The 18,539-nt window shown below is 41.0% G+C and overlaps 1 protein-coding gene across 3 annotated transcripts; it reads left to right on the forward strand.

The window, feature by feature from the left end:
- The first annotated feature begins 696 nt into the window (after positions 1–696).
- Positions 697–14,334, forward strand: ttc24 (tetratricopeptide repeat domain 24). 3 transcript variants are annotated; one of them, XM_031788647.1, is made up of 13 exons: positions 697–788; positions 1,959–2,213; positions 2,579–2,872; positions 6,910–7,111; positions 7,220–7,426; positions 8,895–9,023; positions 9,855–9,976; positions 10,111–10,203; positions 10,439–10,517; positions 10,647–10,830; positions 12,472–12,548; positions 12,819–12,867; positions 12,955–14,334. In XM_031788647.1, exons 2-13 carry the CDS (start codon positions 2,004–2,006, stop codon positions 13,064–13,066), a joined length of 1,758 nt encoding a protein of 585 aa, XP_031644507.1. In that variant the 5' UTR covers positions 697–788; positions 1,959–2,003; the 3' UTR covers positions 13,067–14,334. The 3 variants fall into 3 exon arrangements, 2 of the variants coding, with proteins under 2 accessions (XP_031644507.1, XP_020361877.1); XR_002257606.2 differs by lacking the exon at positions 697–788 and adding an exon at positions 1,331–1,540 and having other exon boundaries at positions 10,647–10,754; XM_020506288.2 differs by lacking the exon at positions 697–788 and adding an exon at positions 1,331–1,540.
- The last annotated feature ends 4,205 nt before the right edge of the window (positions 14,335–18,539 follow it).

Here is an 18,539-nt window from a genome sequence, read left to right on the forward strand (position 1 = left end):
CTGAAAAGAGAGAACAGTAACTTATTAGTTCAGGTTCATGTTTTGTCTACTGATACTACATTCTCATCTACTCCTCATATACATATATAATAGTGGATTAAATAATGATGAAGTAATAACTGCTTACCCCTCTCCACTGATCTCCACAGTGACCTGCTCAAAGGGTTCCAGGACTGCACACCTCCTCCACCTCCCATTCCTCTTGGGTCAGAGCATCAACAGGTGCATTGACAATGGCCAGGGTAGAGATGATGGCATCCTTTGACTCAAGAAACCACTTCAACATATAAAATGTTGAATTCCACCTTGTAGTGCAGTCTTGTTTAGGCCTCAGCTCAGGCATCCCCATCTGGCGTTGTGTAGACTTTAGTTTTTCAGCACCTACTGTGCTCCTGTGGAAGTATTCCACAGCTGCTTTCACTTTGTTCACAGTGGGCTTCATCACCTTCAGAGCATCTCTTACTATCAGGTTGATTGTGTGGGCAAGACATGGATGATGGGTTCTATTTAACATTTTCATGGCTTTGGTTATGTTAGACAGACCACTTTTCCATCTACTTGCCATTCTCTGGCCACTCTCAACTGGCTTTATATGAGGTTCTGTTTTGGCAAATTCTACACTGTGCTCTATCTAACATGGTCTACATTATTAAAAAGCTTCCAAATGCTGTGCTTCTGCCTCATTTTCCAGCTGTTGTTTTCACAGCTGCTCTCCTTAGCTGCGAAGTGTGGGCCCTCCCTTACGCGTCTTTGGTTGACACTGCGTGTCTGATTGACAGGAACAACAGGTGAGGCTGTTAGTCTGAGCAGACAGTCAGAACGAATGTGTGTGCGCGCTTGAACATTTAGGCGTATATTATTATTCTTTGAATTAGTTAATTCTATTCATTTAAATGATTTGATTATTCATATCTGAATTTTTTAAAATAGATTCGGCTCTTCTGATATGCGAGCCGGCGTTGACATACAAGAGCCGGCCCATCACTCATTTACAATGACCGCCTAGCAACATTTCAGTTACGAGCCCAACGCTCTAACCACTAGGCTACCTGCCGCCCATAAATAACTTTCTGGGAGATGTTTCCTTTCTTTAATTTTTAAATATATATATATATATATATATATATATATATATTAAATAAATGCATAAAATAAAAATGAATAAATACAAGAAAAACAAAAATAAAAAAATGAATATTATACATTTGTAAATAGTCATAACTAGCAGTACGATATTTAAGTTGCTGCTTCAGTCTCCTTGATTGTGCCTAAAATCATTTATATGGCCAACTACGCCTCACTTCCTATTTAATATTGCCATAGCAACAGACCTGCTACTTCATAGCTTTCCCTGGCTCAACAAACCAGTAACTCCCTAACATTAGCTAGCTAGCTAGCAAGCTAACAAGAAAAGGCAGCTAAAACGTAAGAGATAGACTAACTAGGGGTTACGGCTGTACGGATAATTTACCAATGTATTTGTCAAGCTAACTAACTAATTGCGACTGCTCTGTTTTGGATGGCTGTTCATCTTGAAAATGTGAGTGAAATAGCTATAACTAAACTAGCTACGTTAGCCATGTTACCAAGACTCGAGAAGCTAAAGCGTTAACTAGTCATGTGGTTTCAACTTTGGTGCACACCAGATGAGAGGAAAGTAGCCAAGTTAGCTAGCAAACCAGATAGACATCGGTCCATGCTACTTCTCAAAAATGTTTATTTGAATGCGAAAATTCTGGCTATATATGCCTAAAAGAAATGCATGTTCAGTGATCACGTAATAGACTTAATTAAACATTTATTTGAAGAGGACAGGCACTGAGTGAGTCCTCATGTGGTTTGCCACATAGCTAGTACTCATTGTCACCAAAGGAGGGCAGTACTGTCAGTGTCATGACCTGAGTGAGTGTGACTATAATCAGAACTTCATCATTATTTTGCTCTCTTCTTTCCATCAGTCTCCTCATAATGCTATCCTGTAGCCACCCCCTGGCGAAATCAATATGGCATCTGATAGCTACCCATCACATGAGGGCAGGAAGAAGAAGAAAAAGAGTGACGAATGTGTAAAGAGCAAAGACAAAGAGGCTGATGTCCTGAAGGTCCAGGTGGACATAGAGGAGCTCACAGCCTCTGGTCACATTGCCCTAAAGCAAGGGGACTGTGAAGAAGCCCTCTGCTGTTTCAAAAAGGCCTTCAAAGCTTCCATAGAGGTGACATTACTTAGGCTACTTCCTTGTTGTCCATGTTGAGACATTTTGTCCTGCACCTCACCCATATAATATAGGGCTTGCTAAAACTGTGAGAGGGAGAACTGAGCACATGATTTTATTGTTTGGAAAATGTCCAGGCAACAAAAACCTGTCTGGTTCCAAGTCCAAATGGATTACAGTGTTTACACAATCTTTATTGTCCCTCAAATGGTAATTGGTTTTCACAACGACATACATCTGACAACCACAATATTTAGACATACTGTATGGAAGAAAGTCAAATATGCTGCATAATGTTTACTGGTACTTATGTTAGCTTTTATAATGTTTAAGTTGCCTGTCTTACCATACTCTATCATCCACAGTTAAAGGAGACCAGGGTCCAGCAGGCATGTGCCTTTAACCTGGGAGCTGCCTACGTGGAGGCGGGTAAAGCCCTGAAGGGGCTGGACTTCCTGAAGCGGGCCCAGCCAGGAGAGAAGGGGGAGCGGGTAGCAGACCTCCAGTTCAATCTGGCCGTAGCCCATGAGATCCTGGGGAACCACGGCCAGGCGGCTGGTTACTACCTCCAGGCAGCCCAGCTGTACCGTTCCCAGGGGGACGGGGCCAGTGAGGGGGACTCCTGTATGAAAATGTCCCACTGTCACCTGCTCCTAAAGGTCAGTCAGCTCCAGGTGTATGTTGTTTATGGTTCAGCTCAAGGATCAGATTACCCTACCAAAAATCTCATTAGAGGGGAACTGTAAAACGGCAGTAAACTGTACTTATATTCCTCACCTTAAGCCATTCCAAAATGTAGGTGGGATACTCTCCTAAAGAGATTTAACACCAATCCAATATATTCAGAGAAAAGACCAAACTGTGCTTTTTTATAATGAGGGATTACCACCAGGAGATTTGCTTTCATGCACATTAAGATTGTGCTGAGTCAGAATTTAGAAGACCACCCATATCTTCTGCAAAGAAAATAAGATGCTTATGCATGAGGCCTAGAATACTCGAGACTGAAAATTGAATGTTACGTAAGGACTATATCACAGTAGGAAGAAAACAAGCCTCTCTGCTAAAAGAAATGCTCAAGTACTCAAAAAATGCTTGAGTAAATTGCGATAGTTGAATGATTGTTTTAACAACCAAATGGAAATAGTTGCTTTTTATGGAAATAGTTTCTTATAGAAGGGTCCAGACATCTTTTTGTGATTTATTTTTATTTTTTAGAAACAAACAGCAAATACTTTCCTCATCCTCGTGGTATAGTATAGGGGCCCTGAAAAAACATGAACAAAGGCTCCAAAAACAACAACAATATGTAATTTTAGAAACGACAAAGCTCTCAGTATAGTGATGTAGGGCTTTAGATGTTTTACATATGAAATTGTGTCATTCCCAACTTTATCCGCAACATTATATTTCCTTTTGTGCAACTTGAGCGATACCTATATTTGGTTATGAATATACAACTTCTCCTTTAATTGATTGTCAGTTGATTGATTCATATGAGCCATCTTCCTTCTAATGTATTAGGTGCTCAGAAATCATGCTTTGCAATTCGTTTAATCAATACAATTGTAACACCAAGAACAATTATGCCATTAACCTTTTCAGATCTTTAGTGAACCTGCCCACCTCCCTCATCTTTGCTGATCACCAGCTGCCACTGATGAAGGGCCGGTCGCTGTCATTATGGTCCGTTTCTCATTGGTACACCCTCAGTCGGTGTGTCAGAGTCAAGCCACGATGAAATTATTTAGAGAACTGCCATAGGCAGTGTGTGGGTGTTATCAATAAATTAGTATCATTATTAGCATTTATAATAGGGATGTAAAGATTCACCTGTATGCATCAGTCCCTGGTTCAAATGTTTAAGATCTGAGTGCATCGGTCAGCGGGACCCCAAACCGATCCAAATGTAGCATGCATCTGTCCAAAAATCAATTCAAACGTTGCAAAATCACCTGTTCACAATTTTTTGTTGTTGCTCAAATTACTTTCTTTCTACCTTCCCGAAAATGCCTCTCATCTTTTGTGACAATTGCGTCCTCTACTTCAGTGTCAAACTAAGCATACAATTGTGTTGACAGTCATTGATCGACATGTCATTTTGCATGCTGAACAACCCTAAGCAAAATCGGTAGTCAAACTGCGAGCAGCTTCGCTCGCTGACTAACGTGAGGCATGACTATTCCTGATCTGGCACATCTGCGCTTCACCTTCAGCATTCAGATGTTTGAAAATGTCTTGTGCAATATTAGGCTTTCAGTTGTGTGACAACCAATGTAATTTGTTAGGTTATTGTTATCAAATGGGCTGTTGAAAATGGTGTTTTACCAGAATAAAGTAGCCTAAGCTACTGCGGGACACACAGCTCTCATCTGGCTTTACATGCTGATGAGGGCTTACATTGGATTTTATTTTGATTGTTCAGGTACACCATCAGCAATATTTTTTTGTAGTTTTGCTTGAAACAATGAGTATGCGGTCATTTTTAGATATACAGTGGGGCAATAAAGTATTTAGTCAGCCACCAATTGTGCAAGTTCTCCCAGTTAAAAAGATGAGAGGCCTGTAATTTTCATCATAGGTACACTTGAACTAGGACAGACAAAATGAGGAGAAAAAATGATTTTTTTTGAGGATTTTTAATGAATGTATTTGCAAATTTATGGTGGAAAATAAGTATTTGGTCAATAACAAAAGTTTATCTCAATACTTTGTTATATACCCTTTGTTGGCAATGACAGAGGTCAAACGTTTTCTGTAAGTCTTCACAAGGCTTTCACACACTGTTGCTGGTATTTTGGCCCATTCCTCCATGCAGATCTCCTCTAGAGCAGTGATGTTTTGGGGCTGTTGCTGGGCAACACGGACTTTCAACTCCCTCCAAAGATGTTCTATGGGGTTGAGATCTGGAGACTGGCTAGGCCACTCCAGGACCTTGAAATGCTTCTTACGAAGCCTCCTTCGTTGCCCGGGCGGTGTGTTTGGGATCATTGTCATGCTGAAAGACCCAGCCACGTTTCATCTTCAATGCCCTTGCTGATGAAAGGAGGTTTTCACTCAAAATCTCACAGTACATGGCCCCATTCATTCTTTCCTTTACACGGATCAGTCGTCCTGGTCCCTTTGCAGAAAAACAGCCCCAAAGCATGATGTTTCCACCCCCATGCTTCACAGTAGGTATGGTGTTCTTTGGCTGCAACTCAGCATTCTTTGTCCTCCAAACACGACGAGTTGAGTTTTTACCAAAAAGTTATATTTTGGTTTCATCTGACCATATGACATTCTCCTAATCTTCTTCTGGATCATCCAAATGCTCTCTAGCAAACTTCAGACGGGCCTGGACATGTACTGGCTTAAGCAGGGGGACACGTCTGGCACTGCAGGATTTGAGTCCCTGGCGGCGTAGTGTGTTACTGATGGTAGGCTTTGTTACTTTGGTCCCAGCTCTGCAGGTCATTCACTAGGTCCCCCCGTGTGGTTCTGGGATTTTTGCTCACCGTTCTTGTGATCATTTTGACCCCACAGGGTGAGATCTTGCGTGGAGCCCCAGATCGAGGGAGATTATCAGTGGTCTTGTATGTCTTCCATTTCCTAATAATTGCTCCCACAGTTGATTTCTTCAAACCAAGCTGCTTACCTATTGCAGATTCAGTCTTCCCAGCGTGGTGCAGGTCTACAATTTTGTTTCTGGTGTCCTTTGACAGCTCTTTGGTCTTGGTCATAGTGGAGTTTGACTGTTTGAGGTTGTGGACAGGTGTCTTTTTAGACTGATAACAAGTTCAAACAGGTGCCATTAATACAGGTAATGAGTGGAGGACAGAGGAGCCTCTTAAAGTTACAGGTCTGTGAGAGCCAGAAATCTTGCTTGTTTGTAGGTGACCAAATACTTATTTTCCACCATAGTTTGCAAATTAATTCATGAAAAATCCTACAATGTGATTTTTCTGGATTTTCTTTCTCATTTTGTCTGTCATAGTTGAAGTGTAGCTATGATGGAAATTACAGGCCTCTCTCATATTTTTAAGAGGGAGAACTTGCACAATTGGTGGCTGACTAAATTCTTTTTTGCCCCACTATACATGGTAAAGTAGATCATTTCATAATGAGGACAGCAATCACTTTTGCTACGTTCATTGCATGGTGGAAGCGGGAGAAGGAAGAGCTCACCCGAGGTCCAACTTCCAAAAGGTCTAAACCATTTGATTCTGAGACACGGGTGAAATCCAAAGTTGTGCTTTATATTCATTGGCTATGTCATAGCAAAATTTAAAAATAAATATTTATACATTACTAGCTAACACTTTTAATCTGCAAAAATGGGTGATTTCAGATCAAAAGCGGGGTAGATACCCAGTTTCCCTTATGGCTCAGCTCAGGTGCAACATAGGAATGTGTTTATGCAACAAATGTTAGTGCATTGCATCGAACTGAATCGCATCGATTCGTTCCTCTAATCAAACCGAATCACACGGATCGTTCCAAACTAAAACGTATCATTCCTGTATTGTATTGTAGCCTATGTATCTAGATATGTATCGAATCGTCTTGAAAGGGAAAGATGCACATCCCTAATTTTTAAGAGCTTCTGCAATGTCTGACTGACTCATTTGAGATGTGTAGCAGCCAGGTCTATATACTGACAGCTCACTGACTGTCCTACATAGAGCTGGTTCTGATTCAAGATGTGTGTTTGCAGGACTGGACCCAGGCAGCTCAAAGCTTCCAGAGGGCTGGAGAGAGCTACAGGATGGCAGGCAAGCTGGACTCAGCCACCATGGCTTACAAAGAGGCAGGGAGTCACATGCTCCAGTCAGATGACTTCACCACGGATGATATCATCACCGTGCTCACTGATTGCCTCGAGCTGAGCAACAACATCAAAGACCCAGAGTTGCTCGGTAGATAAACTGTCAGAGTAACTGAATTGAGGAAAAAACAAATGAGTAACAGCATTGTCAGTCAACAATTTGGTCACAGTTTTGTGACTTTATCCCTCTGTCTTTCAGGTAAGGTGTACAATGACCTGGGCCTGATTTTCTCCCAGCTGAAGTTGTTCCAGGAGGCAGCCTTGTGCTATGAGCGGGCCCTGCCCCTGGCCAGCACCAGGCCCAGCAGGCTGGCCGTGGTCCTACAGAACCTGGGAGCCGTTCACAACACACTGAGCCAGTACCGGCAGGCCCTGGACTACCACCGCCAGGCAGCCAACCTGCATGGTGAGCTTATTACGTCAATTACGCTGGATAGTTTAGTTATACTGTATTTTCTGCACAGTTCAGTGCTGTTATGTACTGCATGTAATAATGATATGCCATTTAGCATGCGCTTTTCTCCATAGTATTCTGCGTGCATATTGTTTCATATGAGTGGTGCAAGCACTTTACCAACAGAGCTACAGAGATTCATGTGTGTGTGAGGAACATGTTACCTGAGGCGTGTAGGAGTAATTGTTTAGGCAGAGGGGCAGACCATTCCTCAAACATTTCATTATAACGTAAACTCACTCACTTTTGTACATCGCCTTGGTCCGTACAATTGACCTTATTTTAGCGCCCAAAAAATGTAATACTTCCAGATCAACTGTAATGTCAATACCACTGTAAAGCACAATTTCTCCACTTTCCAACAACATCCATGACGGGACCTCCACGCTGCCCGTTTCTGCATGATTCAAGAAGGCAATGAGCTCCGTCAGGTCTTTTTAAAAATGGCGGGTGGGGAAGTGAAACTAATGCGTGATGGTGAGAAGGAGAGATGACGTGTGGGGAAACGGCTTTTTTTCACTCGATCTGTCCAACTTATTACCTTATCGCTGCTTTAATGTAAATAAAACACTATAAAGAGTTTATATAATGTGTCATTATATACCTATTTGAAGGTTTGTGTCGAATTTGAATCGGGTTTTTAGGGCGGTCCTAAAGTGATCTTCAGAAGTAAACAGCGGCTTTTGAAAGTCATGATCGCTTGCAGTGATGATGCATAAAATGACTAGGTATCCCCCCTTAGCCCCGTCACTGTCCATTTCTTGTTTTTAAACGATGAGAGAAGTGCTACACCTGGTGGAGAGAGATTGTAAGTCAGAAACAGTTGCTTTATGCGTGCTGTATATGTTAGGGCATGACACGTCACGATGTAACGGAGGGTCTGTTTTTTTCTCCAGTACTATAGAGCCATTACCATGTCAATCAACGCTTGAATAGAAACGTAGTTCACACCCCAGATTTTGAAGTCAACACAGTCGCTACAGTCCCATTCGTTTTCTTTGCATCCTCGTTTGAATATCGCGGTTGCGCACATTTGTACAGAATGGGGTGAGTTTACATTACCCTGATTAATCCTTTACAGTACTTTGGTCTGTCTGTGTGTCCAGTGCTCTCCATGCCTCTAATCTGTCTCTGTGAGCAGCTCTCACATTAGCAACAGAGAAAAGTGTGTGTGCGCGTGCAGGGGTGTGTGGGCTGAGATTCCACTGAGGCAATCCCATGGGTACTTAGAGTGCTTACCACAGCACCACTGAGTGACTCACACACTGTTATGTCTTGTGCGTATGTGCATATTATTTTTTGCTGTTGGGGATGTGAGCATGACATTATAGCTACTTATTATTTTTTTAAGTGGGAAAAACTGATCTCTCTCTGATACTTCTCCCCCTTCTCTTTCCCCCTCATTCTGTGTGTCTGTCAGGGTCTTTGGGTAGTCGTCGTGCTCAGGGCCGCTGCTTCAGTAACTTGGCCTTTGCTCTCAGTCAGCTGGGGGAGCATGAAGAGGCAGCAGAGAACTACCTCCACGCCTTGCAGGCCTTCAAAGACACTGGTACAAAATCATGTCCAACTTCATTCTTTATAAGAATAATAATAAGCACATTTTTCATGTTGAAGTGTGTTCTAAATGTTTGAACAGACTATTAATGACTCTTTACGTCCATTGACCCCTTTTGACACTTAAAGTCTGTAGCTCCCTTCAGTAACCACGAGCACAACCGTTCCTTGATTTTAACTGGCGGCTTTATTCTGTAGTTTTAGTCAGAATTATCACCTTCCGTGAGAACTATAAAGTAAATGAAAATACAGTTAAGCACACTCTTACAACCTTATCTTACGAGTGACTTATTAGCTTGGTATAACTCTGAAGTGCTTACATACATAACAGTTTAACCGGCGTTATAACGGGTTCAGATTAAACACATGAATAAAGGAAAAAATACCTCATAGGCTGCTTATTACAGAAGGGAGGAAATCAAACTTCACACTTATTATTCCTGGCATGAATTCACACTTCATCCTAACATACACTCTTCAACCTTTATGAACTACACCCGATGACATGAAAACTTAGCTAACACAGCGCAGGATTGCCTTCCCTCCAAAAGTGTGTTGCTACAATAAGGATCCCCGTTACAACAGTATTAGCTACGTAGTTCCGCTTGTATTATTATTTCCCCCGCACACCGGACACGTAAACAATTAAAACAAAAAACAACGACATAACCTGTAAGTCTAACTGTCAGTTACAAAGTCTCTCTCTCTTTCTCCCTTGTTTACTCAACTTTCTCAATGTCTCTTTATATTTATCTTTCTTCTTCCTCCTTTTCTCTCTCTATCTCTCATATATATATATATATATATATATATATATAATTTCTAGATGACTATAAGGGCCAATGGCAGACTTGTGAGTGTTTAGGGGAAGCTCGTTTTAAGTTGAGAGACCTGGAGAGAGCCACCCTCTACTACAAACAAGCTCTGGGTTTACTGTCAAAGTGCAAGGTAAAGAGGTCACTACTACAAATACACCAACCCATACAATCGATCCTCAATAGAATATACTTTTTCAGTTATATGTGGTTGCTCAGACCTTATCAGACCGTATAACGTTGGTTAACCGCCGTCTTCATTTCCAGGACTCGTCCAGCTCGGTCCAGGAGCGTCTGGTCAACAAGCTGAGCGAGGCCCTGCAACACAGGCTGTCACTGATCACCCCTGGAAAACCCCAGGTAGGTGCTGTCTGGACACCACACTCCTGACCATCATACTCAGTTGCAGGAAAACAAACTGATTTGTTTATCTATCAGCCAGTATCTAGTTAATATATCAACACTATAACCAGGTAATATATCAACCATTTTCTGGTCTGTTCGTGGGAACTATAATGTAATGTGTGTGTGTGTGCGTGCGTGTGTACGTGTGATGTGCCTGCTTGTGTGAAAACCATTACTACACTCTGCATAGAGATGTCTCGGCCCTCGTCTACACACTCAAAATAGAAAAGCTGTTCTGAATGGCCATAGGGCAAAGACTGAGCCCCAAGGTGAGGACCTTCAGTTTAAATGTTGACTGTGAAAAATGGTTCCATTTCAAGCCACTTTCAACTTGTAAGTGTACTCATGCGTTTATACAGTTTTATTTCCTGTGTACTGATTGGGCTGTTGTTCCATAGTGAGTGGAGCTGGCTCAGCAGAGGTGTCTACCGGAGAGCCGGGGAAGGAGGAGGATGCCCCGGGGCCAGATGGAGAACAGGCAGACTCAGTGACCATGGGAGAAGCAGGTGACTCCCAGTCACCAGTGACAGGATCTCTCACTGAGCAGCCGGGCTATCGGACTGTGCTGCCAGGGGCAAACAGGCAGGGCATTTAACACACACACACAATGTAAACATCATCATATAGGCTCACACAGTGCACATTATCACTAACTTACTGTACATATTAGCACACACTACCGTTCAAAAGTTTGGGTCACTTAGAAATGTCCTTGTTGTTTAAAGAAAATCAAATTTTTTGTCCATTAAAATAACATCAAATTGATCAGAAATACAGTGTAGACATTGTTAATGTTGTAAATAACTATTGTAGCTGGAAACGGCTGATTTTTAATGGAATATCTACATAGGCGTAAAGAGGCCCATTATCAGCAACCATCACTCCTGTGTTCCAATGGCACGTTGTGTTAGCTAATCCAAGTTTATCATTTTAAAAGGCTAATTAATCATTAGAAAACCATTTTGCAATTATGTTAGCACAGTTGAAAACTGTTCTGATTAAAGAAGCAATCAAACTGGCCTTCTTTAGACTAGTTGAGTATCTGGAGCATCAGCATTTGTGGGTTCGATTACAGGCTCAAAATGGCCAGAAACAAATATCTTTCTTCTGAAACTCGTCAGTCTATTCTTGTTCTGAGAAATGAAGGCAATTCCATGCGAGACATTGTCAAGAAACTGAAGATCTCAGACTGTCCAATAAAAAGAAAAGATTAAGATGGGCAAAAGAACACAGACACTGGACAGGGGAACTCTGCCTTAGAAGGCCAGCATTCCGGAGTTGCCTCTTCACTGTTAATGTTGAGACTGGTGTTTTGTGGGTACTATTTAATGAAGCTGCCAGTTGAGGACTTGTGAGGCGTCTGTTTCTCAAACTAGACACTCTAATGTACTTGTCCTCTTGCTCAGTTGTGCACCAGGGACTCCCACTCCTCTTTCTATTCTGGTTAGAGACAGTTTGCGCTGTTCTGTGAAGGGAGTAGTACACAGCGTTGTACTAGATCTTCAGTCTCTTGGCAATTTCTCACATGGAATAGCCTTCATTTCTCAGAACAAGAATAGATTAGTTTCAGGAGAAAGAAAGTTATTTGTTTCTGGCCATTTTGAGCCTGTAATAGTGTACATAGCTGCACCATTATACACACGTACATAGCCCAATAACACCCACCCAGACAACCCATAAATAAACCCAGGGTAATTTTACTTGTTGTGATTAGCACACTGGAAAATCAAACACGTTTTCATTTCGTGCCACCAGACTCCAGCCTCTTAAATTGTTTTTTTTTGTTTTTTGCAGAATGTCGTTAAGGTATAACCACCTATTGGGTTTTCTTAAATTACACTGAAGAAAATGAGCTCTGGGAGTGTCTGCTCTGCAGAGAAGAATAGATTCATGGGGAAATGGAGAGTCATTAGCCAGCCACAGATATATCATAAGAGCACCAGCAGAGAAAACAAAACCCCATACATAATTAATGTACAAGGGGATGACCTTGGCTTCCACTGATGATTCACTACCATCCCCCTGTAAACACACACTCATTTCTGCATAGCTGCACTATGTTTGTTATTCTCTCAGTCCCAGAGAAACCATATATCTAAGATGCCTTTAACTTGGCATTGCTGTGTGTGTGGCCAATGTTACACTGCTGCTTGTCATTTAAATTATTATTGAAAAGTTATTTTTGAGATGATGTTTGAGCGTTCCTCTTCCTTTCACCTCCAGGAACCTGAATAATCATTTTGAGCATCCTGACCCCCATTACCAGGACCCATCAAACCACCCTGTACTCGCCCAGCAGAGTAAGAACCACTCCCCTCAATCTTAACCTGAGAAACGGGTGCACAACATGAACTTTTTTCCAAATCTCCCATTGGGGAAGTAGCTAGCTACTAGCTATAACTAGTGTGTGGGCTAAGTAGTCCTTATTTGGACAGAGGACCACTAGCATGTTAAAATAACCGGGGTTTTTTTCATCCACATTCTGCATATGTTGTTACAAGAAAGTAATGGCTGTGTTATCAAAAGCTTTGTTCAACCAATTTTTACTGTTTGTTATAATCCCTCTGTAGGCGAGAATTTATATGAGCGCATTAAACCGATGACAACACAGACTAACAGGTACATAATGTTTGTGAGTTATTTCCAGTGATCGGCTTTGGTTTGAGTAATCATTGATACTGACTGAACACGTATCATGTGTTTTAGTGAGACTCCATTGTCCGAGAGCTCCGAAGTTTCACCCACTGCTGCGTCAGATAATGAAGAGACCATACCCCTGTTAAAGAAACGGAAGTCCCAAATCTGCACGGTCATGTAGATGCAAGTCCAGGTTAATGTGGTTGGTTAATTGAAAGTATTCATAGGAATGACTCTTGAGTGTATTTCTATGGGTAAAATCTGCTCTTTGCAAATTGGTATATAAAATACTAATGCACATGTAAGTAAGTGCTACTCTATAATATTGTCTGTCTCATCTCCTGCACGTACAAGTGTTGCCTTGTCATTGCATTTGTCTTCCAAACAATCCCTGTGTGTATGCTGGTCATTGTCCCCCACAATGAAATCGGGGAAGGCACTTTGGATCTGTTTCCGTCCGTTAGTAGGTTCACGTGTTAGTCACAAGCGATATCTCAGACAGCACTGGCCCGGTTTTGACTAAACTTGGGTGAATGATGTGTCTTGCCATAGCTTTACGGCATTTACAAAATTACACTGATTGGCCAGATGGTGGCTCTGTAACGAGATTGAAAATGCAAACTTTGAAAGGTCACGCCCCTCACCCCGTTTGACCTTAAGTCATGAAATTTAGTAGATCGATCCCCGTCTTCACAAGGAACAAGTTTGTCTCGGGACCCATAAGTTCCGCCATGATGAATTTTCTGCCATTTTGAATTGTGTGAAAAACAGTTAACACTACTCTTCTGTTACCGAATGACTGATCTGCACGAAACTTGATATGTGGCATTTATGGAAAACGATCTCTCAATGTAATATTTGACTGGTAGCTACAACATGGCCGCTATTGACCAATAAACATTCACGTGGGTGTGGTGTGGCACATAACTGCATATAAATCAGCCAAGGATATTCATATTGTAACAGAATTTGGTACACATGTTGCAAACACTGTCAAGACTCAACATATGCAAGAACATTCATATCGACCTTGCGGTGGCGCTATAACGGGCGTATATCTGTTGATCTGAATGACTTAGTGATGAAATTTGGCACACATGTTTAGGGATATGAGGTAAGTCACACGATATCTCAGACACCACTGGCACAATTTTGATGAAATTTGGGTGAATGATTAGTCATGCCATAGAGATCTGGCATTGACAAAATTACACTTATTGGGCCGGGGGGGGGGAAGGGGGCTATAGTAATCAACTGTACATACGTTAGTCATTCGTGGGGGATGACATGTTTACTGTTGCCTTATTTCAAGGTATCTTGGTAGTCAATATTCTAAGATTGTCATATTGTGTATTATTTCTTTGATCATGCTAACTTAAATCTCTGCTCTTCTCTTGAATCATGGTTGTACAATTTGAAATAAATGTAATCTGTTTTTGAAGTATTTAACTCTGATCCTTTGTAAATTAATAGTCACCCCAAGGCTTAACAAAGCCATCGCCGTTGATCATTGCTACAAGAGAACACAAAAAAGAACAAGCACCCAATCTGTTTTCAATTGGTTTTCCTAAAGGGCACACTTTGAGAAAATAGGCCTAACTTTAATTAAATGCAAATGGAGGGTAAATTAAACTTGGCCGCTTCAATCGACTTGTTAAACATGTTAATGAAACATTTTCATTATGCCTCAGCTATGGCAGAGGTCATGTTCACACTTTTCACAAGTCAAATTGGGGATGGCAAGAGTCAATCTATTGTAAAGAAAACACATTCCATGCATTTGTTTATGGTAAAGAGTGTTTTAAACTAAAGTGTAAGCGTTACCCATCACATGGCTTGATAATAGGTCTACAATTATATATTTTTTTTACTATATGTAATCACATCCTTTGCCGCTTTTCAGTGGCAATGTAGAAATGATGCCAACGGCGTGCAGGGAAACATGCCTCACTCATGATGTAGGCTCAAGTTTACTTTGCCCAAATGGTCAATAAAATCCTGCCTTTTATTGTCAAAGTGCTGTCGTAACTTCTGACTCTTCGGAGTCGGTCTCTATCGAATCTCACCTAATATATCTAATGATCTTTGATTAACTGGTTAATAAACTGGTTCAATTTAAATGGTTAATAAAATGTGGCCGGATAATTTTCAATCTGAAAGCGAGTAAACCGTATTCAAAATGTTTTTTTTAACTTCACAGACCTTTCAGAGGGCAGGTACTCAACATGAAAAAGGGCACCCCCTGCTCAACTCAATTTAAACAAAATATATATTTTATTTTTACTTTCAGAATTGTTAACCATCTCGAAATTCAGAACATAGCCTACTAAATGCCTCTGTAGCATTTTTTTATTCATTTTCTTTTAGCATAGGCCTATTTAGTTCTGCAACAACACACTAACTCATCACAAATTGAAAGCAAAGCAAGCTAGTTACAGTGCCTCCTAAACACATGATTGACATTGGGAAAAGATGATCAGCTGATCGTTGATGATTGATGTAAATCTGCTAGTTAGCTAGCTTGATTATTTGTTTTTTACTGATTTAGGATTTATCTTCAATGTTCTAACTCGTGATATGTGGCTTGTGGATAATTTAGTATATGGTGGTTAGCTAGATTCTAGACTACCTGTGTTCAGTGATTAACTTGTAATTCGGGAGGTGCTGGAACAAAAAGCGAGTAACTGAGAGCAACCCCCCCCCCCCCCCCCTCGTGCTCACTTTTTGTTCCAGCACCTCCCAATTCATGGTGTAGTAGACTATTCTGAATTATTCCATTTCTTACTGAACAGACAGCAGTAACTCTAACTTTTGCAAATGTATTTCAATTTAGGGAGAGGTGGAAATGTACACCATTGTCACCCAGCGGAGGGTCATGCTTTTTCAATTTCAGTCAGGGGGAGGGTTTAGTCTTTTTTTCTTTTCTTTTTTTTTATAGTCCAGGTGAGGGTCATGTCATTTGTAATCGATTAAATGTCATATTGTTCAGTGTTTTAGAATTAGTATGATGCCCCTCATCCCTGATTTTCTACTGGGTGTGCAATATCAAGCATGCCTAGTGTGGTCTCAATAAAATGATCCATAGCCTATACTATAGGCCAAGGGTGGGCAAACTTTTTGGCTCGAGGGCCACATCCGGATTTTGAAATTCAACGGAGGGATGCATTTTTGGGGGGACCAATTGTTTGTTAAAATCAATTTGCGGGGGCCTCTCGAGTGGTGCAGTGGTCTAAGACACTGCATCGCCATACTTGAGGCTTCACTACAGACCCGGTTTCGATCTCAGGCTGTGTCACAGCTGGCCGTGACTGGGAGACCCACGAGGCAGCGCACAATTGGCCTAGCGTTGTCCGGGTTAGGAGAGGGTTTGGCAGGCCGAGATTTCCTTGTCCCATTGTGCTCTAGCGACTCCTGTGGTGGGCCGGACGCATGCACGCCAGGTGTACGGTGTTTCCTCTGACACATTGGTACGGCTGGCTTCCGGGTTAAGCGGGCATTGTGTCAAAAAGCAGTGCAGCTTGGCTGGGTCGTGTTTCGGAGAACGCATGGCTCTCGACCTTTGCCTCTCCTGAGTACGTAGGGAGTTGCAGCGATGGGACAAGACTGTAACTACCCATTTGGATACCACAAAAATGAAATGGGGAGAAAAAAGGGAGTCTGCTTTAACAAACCTTTTTTATTTTTGTACTTATGTATTGAATATAGTTTTTGTGCTGTTTTTATTTTATAAGCCCTTGGGCTTCCAACCACACTTGCACACCGTTTTTGATTTATTTGTTTTTAACTGTATTGTTGTATCACTTATTTTCTTCTTCTGCAAATAAATGCAACCTTAACCTTAAACCTATGTGTTAAATAACAAATGGCTTTTTGTCATTGATGATCAGATAATTCAGTTGTAACTGATTCTGTTGCTCAGCATTTTTACAGTTGATCGACAACTTTAGCACTGTTCCAAACTTAGACTATCCTCTTTTTTTACAATAGCCTTTATAGAAATCTAAATGTCTTTGGTGCTGCAGCATGCACTCATTCGTTGTCATCTTCTGTTGCGGTATTTTTTATTTTATTCAGCTTTTCTCCAGTCATGTAAAACGACGTAGAATTGCAAGAAATGTGTTTATAAAAGGCAAAAGAAATTCGGACTGCAAATAAGATGATACATTCGTGCAGTGCTGTTATTATAATGGATATCTTTTCATCCCTACAATTGTCTGCAAATCCACAATCTTCTAGCTACTTTGCTATGTAATGCTTACAACACGAAGAACAGTTTCTAAAACTGCATATCTAAGGCTCTGGCCTGGGTCTCATAAAAGCATCGTAGCACTAAGATACTATTCTGTCCATTTAGTGTCAGTGGAGTTAAGATGATCTTAGTGCTACGATGCTTTTGGGAAACCCAGCCCTTGTCTATCATAGGCGTGAGGGTAAACGTAGGCATGTTCTCTGTTATCCACTTTCTTTGAATTATTATTTTGGGTATAGGGTAGGGTCACTTTTTTTTCAAGCTTTCAGAATGGGTCAGGTAAAAATATATTTTACTGAAGGGAGGGCAATCCATTTTAATTGGAGGTCCGATTTTCTCCAGGTATCCCTCATTGTCAATAACGTGCAGTCCCTTATCAGGGGTGCTGCAGCACCTCTAGCACCGCTCTCGCTGCTATGATTGTATAAGGAAATGCATGATGAAGTGCTGCTGCACATAGGCTATCAGCAATCCAGATCGAAAATTAATGATGATGTGTTATAAATCAAGTGTTATGAAGTGTGAATCAAATGTTATGCTGCTCTGGTATTACTGTTTTATATTTAAACTAGTTAGCTTGCTACACACATGCTCCACCAGTGACTGCATTTCAAGCCATGCATGTTTGGATACTGGGCGAGCGCAAGCTCCATGAGTGCTGAGCAATTAACCGAAATGTCGGTTCTTTTTTGGTTTTTAAACAACTAATTGACCAATGCACGTTTAAATTATTTGAATTCCATTTTGTTAGAGTTTTTTCTGTCAGCTCAATGGGCAGTTTTTGTAGAGATAGTTCAGGCTTGATCCGATTTATGTAATGTAGTAGGTTTAGTTTCCAACAGGCCAATATTCTACATACATTAGCACAGAAAAAATGGTAATTAACTACAATGACAATAATCCATTGCGCACCTGCATACTTGTCCGGTCTGTGTGGAGCACTGAGCTATAATAAGAACGGTGTGGAGCAGACACGGGGTGATTGATACTTGGCATTCAGCAGTCAATAAAGCATGTCTTATTTACTTTGAAGAACTACTAAAATGTTGATTTTTGTCAGACTGCATAGGCAGCAGGTCTACAGAGATGGAATGATGACTTGGAATCAAATAAAACAATTTATTCACTTTACTTTAATAAAATATGGTTAATAAGTGATAAGCAGTAATGGGCATCACACTAACATGATATATATATACATATATGTATGTCTTGTTTTTTTTGTTATTTTTATACATTGGTTATTATTATTTTTACTTTGAATTGTTTTATTCTGTGTTGTTACGACATTCGACCCACATAATGCATAGTGCATTTCATGTCTAAAAAATAAACCGAACCTACCTCATAAAGCCCTAATCGCTCAGCACTAATCTCCATGCAGGGAAGACTGGGAAAAAGTCAC

The sequence above is a fragment of the Oncorhynchus kisutch genome, linkage group LG2 (assembly GCF_002021735.2).
Source record: "Oncorhynchus kisutch isolate 150728-3 linkage group LG2, Okis_V2, whole genome shotgun sequence".
NCBI lineage: Eukaryota > Metazoa > Chordata > Actinopteri > Salmoniformes > Salmonidae > Oncorhynchus > Oncorhynchus kisutch.